At 49.3% G+C, this 6700-nt stretch overlaps 1 protein-coding gene across 1 annotated transcript; it reads left to right on the top strand.

The window, feature by feature from the left end:
- Nucleotides 1-568: 568 nt before the first annotated feature.
- LOC136549077 (steroid (22S)-hydroxylase-like) lies at nt 569-6700 on the top strand. Its single transcript, XM_066540379.1, has 8 exons — nt 569-1118; nt 1250-1577; nt 1762-1914; nt 3687-3938; nt 4045-4137; nt 4816-4894; nt 5027-5133; nt 6037-6700. The coding sequence occupies exons 1-8, from the start codon at nt 865-867 to the stop codon at nt 6283-6285; spliced, it is 1515 nt and encodes a 504-aa protein (XP_066396476.1). The 5' UTR covers nt 569-864; the 3' UTR covers nt 6286-6700.

Genomic DNA, 6700 nt, shown 5'->3' with positions numbered 1-6700 from the left:
CTCGAGCTCATGATTCTCATCCCGCAGCAACCACCTGGTTGGACGCTGGCTGTCGTCGACGAGTCAAATCGTGTGTTCATCATACGTACACATTCACAACTTATAAATCCCTGATTTCAGTCGGGAAGCATGAGAAACTAAACATCGGATGTTTAGATGCACCGACCCTACTTTCTACTCCCTGTGCCGCACCAAAAATAAATCTCTGGCTAAAGAGCCCCCACAGCTAGGGACGAAAACGGTACGGATATTTTCCGACCGTATTCAAAACCGAATTCGTTTAGAGGGGTTGAGATCTGTTCATATCCGAGTCCGGATATCCAACATTCGATACCGTATCCGTATCCGAATACTCAAATCGCATATTTATGATGTCGATATCCAATTGTATTCTATCCGACATAATTAACACTATCCATATTTGAATCCAAATCTGAACAGAAATATAAAAACAAATGTAATATCGGTGATATTCGTCCGTGTCCTATTCGTTTTCATCCCTGCCCACAGCCACCTCTCGAAAACTTATATAAGGGAACCACAGAGCTCAGAGGGAGCGAAGTGGGCGCCTAGCTTCCTCCTACCAGTTTTTTTTTTCTTTTTTCTTTGCGCAAAGCTTGCACTTGCAGAGACAGAGGGAGAGAGAAATCCAGAGCTAAAGGCGCTTCATTCATTTAGCTCGCCCCTCTCCTTCCTCTCTCCAACCCATCCTCTCTCTCGCTTTCTCTCTCCAACCCATCCTCTCTCTCTTTCTCTTTCTCTCTCCACAGACATAAAAACCAACGAAGCGGGCGAGAGTGATCATCAGGCAGAGGCAGGCAGGAAATAAATTTGAAGAAAGCTAGACCTGTGCTCTGATCGGTCATGGGCGCCATGATGGCCTCCATAACCAGCGAGCTCCTCTTCTTCCTTCCCTTCATCCTGCTGGCCCTCCTCGCCCTGTACACCACCACCGTCGCCAAATGCGACGGCACCCACCAGTGGCGCCGGCCGAAGAAGAAGCGGCCGAACCTGCCCCCGGGCGCCCTCGGATGGCCTTTCTTCGGCGAGACCTTCGGCTACCTCCGCGCCCACCCGGCCACCTCCGTGGGCCGCTTCATGGAGCAGCATGTCGCACGGTCCGTCGCCGCCGTCTCTAGCTCGATCATATCGGTGCAGACGACATGCACGATGCAGCCAGCAAGCAGTACGCATCGCGCATCTTGCTAACGCGGCGACGGCGCCACGCGTGTCCTGTACGTGCATGCAGGTACGGCAAGATATACCGGTCGAGCCTGTTCGGGGAGCGGACGGTGGTGTCGGTGGACGCGGGGCTCAACCGCTACATCCTGCAGAACGAGGGGCGGCTGTTCGAGTGCAGCTACCCGCGCAGCATCGGCGGCATCCTGGGCAAGTGGTCCATGCTAGTGCTGGTGGGCGACGCGCACCGCGAGATGCGCGCCATCTCGCTCAACTTCCTCAGCTCCGTCCGCCTCCGCGCCGTGCTGCTTCCGGAGGTGGAGCGCCACACCCTGCTGGTGCTCCGCTCATGGCCGCCCTCCGACGGCACCTTCTCCGCGCAGCACCAAGCCAAGAAGGTAGGACTACTCATCTTTCTGACTGACGCTTTAATTATTTGCTTGTCTCCACGCGTATGTACGTGCCACATCAGAATCAGATCAGTAGCCTATGCAATTGCAATTTGCAAAGGATCGACGCTAACAACCGGTGATGTATGGGCTCGTCGTGCGCGCGCGGCCGCCGGATGACGCTCGAGTGCAGTTCACGTTTAACCTGATGGCGAAGAACATAATGAGCATGGACCCCGGCGAGGAGGAGACGGAGCGGCTGCGGCTGGAGTACATCACCTTCATGAAGGGCGTCGTGTCAGCGCCGCTCAACTTCCCGGGCACGGCCTACTGGAAGGCGCTCAAGGTAGGTCGTCGTCTTCTTCCTTCCTTCGTCTCTCTCTAGTCACGACCCCCCGTGCGCGCGCGTATGGATCGACTTGCTTGCTTGGACTCTGCACTCTGCAGTCAGCAGCAGTCGTCTGCGGCACACGGGTTTTTGTTGCTTCCAAAAATTCGGCGGCAACTAACGTTTCATCAGACGATGCTACACGCAACAACCGCTACGGCCCATCTATCTATCTGAATATATGATGCACACGAGCGAAGAGCTACAGGAACTAGTAGGCAGATATATATAGCTATATGTGCCTCGCTCCCTACTGGCCTGTCAACGTTTTGTTTGGTACTCTCTCATCAGAAAACAAAAATACGAAAGCTAGTGCAAAGAGAGCGATAGGTTGTTAAAGTTTTGTTTGGTAGTTTGTGTGTAGGGGTCTTAGCTTAGCTAGGGGCGTGGTCCATGCATCAATCAGCCTGTTTGTTTGTTGGTTTCAGCCAGCCCAAACCAGCCAGCCAATAGTATTTTTCTCTCAAAACAAACCAGCACCAGCCAGCCAAAACCAGCCCAGAAACTAACCAGCGAACAGGCTGAATATATAGAAGAGGAGGTCCGGGTCACATTAATGTACTACATGGCACGGTAGGGGCCGGAGCTAGCACCAGCAGTGTGGGTTTCAGATTTGTGGATGGTCCAAGGATCCTGTGTTGTTATGCACACGTCCTACTGCGTCAGGTCCAATCAGACAGACCAGTGGATCATCTCTTTCCTGCTACAGGCACTTGGATATATACATACCTCCTCAGCAATCAGCATGTGTTTTTTTTTATGCATCCACAAAATGAAAAAAAAACAGTTTAGAACACAGTACAGGTTAGGCTTTTTAATTTCTACACTCATTTGCGCATAGCCACATGCTGCCTGGGTGAAGTTCTTTTGAAGGTTATGCACCTAACTGCATAGCTGACAGCTAGATTTAGTAGATCAAAAGCCTGCTTAATTTGCAGCTTGTTTTCTTTATTTTCCCTAGCTATATACCATATATACTTTCTCCCCACGTCACTCATGGCCCCATAAAAATGCTGCCCGCTTTTCAGTCCCTGTGAGGTCACCCTCAAATGAACTTTAGTGATTGCTCCCAGCCGCGGCATGCATGCTTTGCTTTATTCACAGGATCTTTGCATCATACAATTCCATGTGGGGAGTTTTAACTCTTTTTTTTAGGGAGTTTGTAGACTATTGATGAGAAAGCCAATGATCAAGTCTCCATAACTTAACATGATTATGTGTTGTGAGAGCCCCATCATTTATCATGATTCAACTGCTGACCAACACTAATACTTGACATTGTTAATAAGCTGGTGATTAGCAGCTTCATAATTTGCATGCACTTATTAGCAGTCAATGAAATAGCAAAGGCTGTTTTTTGTTAGCTGAAGCCAATCATTATTCCCATGCATCCTCCAATCCATACCGGAAAAAACCAAATAAAACTTTCTTGATTCTGTTTTATATTAATTAGATTAGATGGATATGAACACAAGAGAGAAGAGAAAATGGTACTGAACCCCCTCTATCCATATTTGGCGGTAGTTACATGTCATTTTACTTCTGAATGAGAGGACACAATGTTCTCAAAAACAGACACAGCTACGAGCGAGAAGACATGGCAGTTAGGCAACACACCTAAATATAGTACTGATCTCCGATATTTGAGAGGACTTTGCACTAAAAAAGTTTTGCTTTGTTGATCTCAAAATCACATCATACAATTGCCGGGATTTTTCTTTTGTATGTAGTCACGCGCGTCCATACTTGGAGTAATAGAGAGGAAGATGGAGAACAGGCTTGAGAAAATGAGCAAGGAGAAGTCAAGTGTGGAGGAAGATGATCTTCTTGGATGGGCTCTGAAACAGTCCAATCTGTCAAAGGAACAGATCCTGGACCTCTTGCTGAGCCTGCTCTTCGCGGGGCACGAGACCTCGTCAATGGCGCTGGCCCTCGCCATCTTCTTCCTTGAAGGATGCCCTAAGGCTGTTCAAGAACTCAGGGTACAATTTCGAACCAACGCACCTACTTTCACTAGTCATTTTCAAACTTTGTACCGTAGGCAAGATGTTGGTCAAAAACAAAAACTATATGGCATATGGCTTGCAGGAGGAGCATCTGGAGATTGCTAGGAGACAAAGGCTACGAGGGGCGTCCAAATTGAGCTGGGAAGACTACAAGGAAATGGTTTTCACGCAATGTGTAAGCCCCCCTTGTTCTGTTCGTTCCTTCCATAGCAGTGCTAGTGCGAGATCGCTGTACGCTCCGCTAGCTGTTTGCTACTTGGCCCAGCTCCCGTCCAAGTCGTACCAGCACAAAACCGTCTCGTCTGGTTGCGTGGTACAGGATAGCAACTTCTCCTCTCGAAATGTCATGTTCGAACGAACGGAGACCCAAGGTGTGCAGGATAATTGGGCTGGCTGGCTGCTTTTGGAGCGCATGGCGTCTGTTTGCTCTGATCTCCCAGCAGAGTTCTTCATTATATATATTTTCTTAGTTTTGGAAGATTTTAGAGTGGTGGCAGCCCCATCATCTCACAACAATCCAGATACGCTGAGAAGTACACATTGCTCTTGTGTCGCAATAATACGACAGGAAGGTATCTGTGCCGTATCTCGCTGTTCAAACGGGACAAACCTGAACCCGTGTCAAACATCACTCGAGCTAATAATCAACTGAGGGGTGTCACTTGGTCAGGCTCAGGTCTAAACAAAACAGAACTCTAAATAAGTTGCTGAAAGCTCGTCCCGGGCCTTAAAACAAACCATTAAATGTCAAGTGCCTCGTCATACAGCTGCTAGAAGCACTTGAAAACCGTAGAAAATGGACCTTCTTCTTCTTCTTTTCCTTTTATTAACAGTTTCTTTCTGTGTCGTGCAGGTTATAAACGAGACATTGCGGCTTGGCAACGTGGTCAGGTTCCTGCACCGGAAGGTCATCCGAGATGTGCACTACAATGGTAACTTTAATCTAGAAGCCTAAGCTCGCGATTTTATATCTGAATCCTCGATCACACACATTCAGAAAACGACATGATGTACTGAGCGTTTCTCTGCTTGCATGCATGTTGTCTCGCTCTGTCAAAATGAAGGGTACGACATACCACGGGGGTGGAAAATCCTGCCGGTGTTAGCGGCGGTGCATCTGGATTCGTCGTTGTACGAGGACCCCAACCGGTTCAACCCGTGGAGATGGAAGGTCAGTGCCAGCTAGCTCTGCAACGTAAATTCATCATGATCATGAACATATACTAGTTGAATAGTACTGATAGTAGATGTCGATGAACGTCGATCACTGATCGAAAAGAAAATATCCGAGCAATGAGCATGACGTACTGTACGGTCTCGGCCTCTCGGGCTCCATGTAGCCAGCGAATCCGACTCTAACATTCACGTCTTGCTCGCTAGAATCTGATCTCAAAAAGGAGCCGCATGAGATGCATGTGCCATGCCACCTCTGAAGAGTGAAGAGTATCCGGCCAAACTGCCAAAGCACCCTCGATTATTGATGAGAGGGGCGGCATGGCATGGAGCTGACGTGAAAGGGAATGTCCGGCGCGCACACGTGCGCTCGATCTCGCGCGGTCAGATCGAAAGAGACGTCCTAATTTGCCTTCCTCCGACGGGAGGCGGAGGCGGCTGGGTTCATGCCGAATGAGGGACTCCAAGAGCATGGTCCAAACTGAAAACGAACGCCACGTTATTGGGTGCTTGGAATCCAGGCAGTGCGAGTGCTCTGCTCGGAATCCATTCCACCCGTCGCCAACGCGTCTTTTTCTTATCATGTCCGTCGCAAACCGTTGATGGGAAATATAATCCCGCGTCAATTTCTCGGACGCGACGCGCACGTAGGCCCGTAGTAGATTCAGACGATCGGCGTGGCTGTGAATGTCAGTGGCGATCGTGGTCGTGGCAGCAACGATCCATCTCCTCCTTCGTTCCACCGATGAGATGATGAGCCCGTCGTGTGTCTTTCTAGAAACTGCTCTTTTTCTCCTCAAGGATTATCCTCTGTCCATCGCGAGTTCGCGACTACTCGTATATTCTTTCATCGATCATGCTCTCCCATCGCAGGTGTTTAATCTTGCTGCTGTTGTTGCAGAGCAACGCGCCGAGCAGCTTCATGCCGTACGGCGGCGGGCCGCGTCTGTGCGCCGGGTCGGAGCTGGCCAAGCTGGAGATCGCCATCTTCCTGCACCACCTGGTGCTCAACTTCCGGTGGGAGCTGGCGGAGCCGGACCAGGCCTTCGTCTACCCCTTCGTCGACTTCCCCAGGGGCCTCCCGATCAGGGTCCAGCGGATCGCCGGCGAGCAAGGGCATCGCAGCGTTTTGACCGAGAGCACAATGTAGCGGTCCGGGTACAGAGGCTGAGAGGCAGTACAAATTTTCGTTGCATTTTGAGGGTTGTGGTTCGTGTGTATGTATGTAGATTGTGATTGATATACTAAAAACAAGATAGAAGGATGTATAGACAGAGCAAAGAGGATGATGGTCCAAAAAGAGTTTGGGGGTAGGTACTCAGTAGGGTTATAATAAGGCCGGCCCATGGCCCCTGGCCCATGGCCCATGTCAAGTAATAATAGAGATATATAGGCTAGTGGATAATTCTCAAATCAAAAAGAAAGAAGGCTAGTGGATGTCCAACATGTACCTTTTTTTCTTGCTTTATAGGCAAGTGCTTCATGCAAGTTATTCTATATATATATATATACTCTGTAGCTGGCTATAAAATAACTTATTCTGTAGCCACTTTGAGTTACGATAA

This window comes from Miscanthus floridulus, chromosome 1 (assembly GCF_019320115.1).
Source record: "Miscanthus floridulus cultivar M001 chromosome 1, ASM1932011v1, whole genome shotgun sequence".
Lineage (NCBI taxonomy): Eukaryota > Viridiplantae > Streptophyta > Magnoliopsida > Poales > Poaceae > Miscanthus > Miscanthus floridulus.
This window is presented reverse-complemented; position numbering and strand designations above follow the sequence as displayed.

What these genes read in the sequence shown, in the direction of transcription:
- LOC136549077 (XM_066540379.1), top strand. Translation starts at nt 865, where the DNA reads ATGGGCGCCATGATGGCCTCCATAACCAGCGAGCTCCTCTTCTTCCTT. An exon ending in CCTACTGGAAGGCGCTCAAG is followed by an intron (nt 1,915 to 3,686) that starts GTAGGTCGTCGT and finishes TTTTGTATGTAG; the next exon opens with TCACGCGCGTCCATACTTGG. An exon ending in TCAACCCGTGGAGATGGAAG is followed by an intron (nt 5,134 to 6,036) that starts GTCAGTGCCAGC and finishes CTGTTGTTGCAG; the next exon opens with AGCAACGCGCCGAGCAGCTT.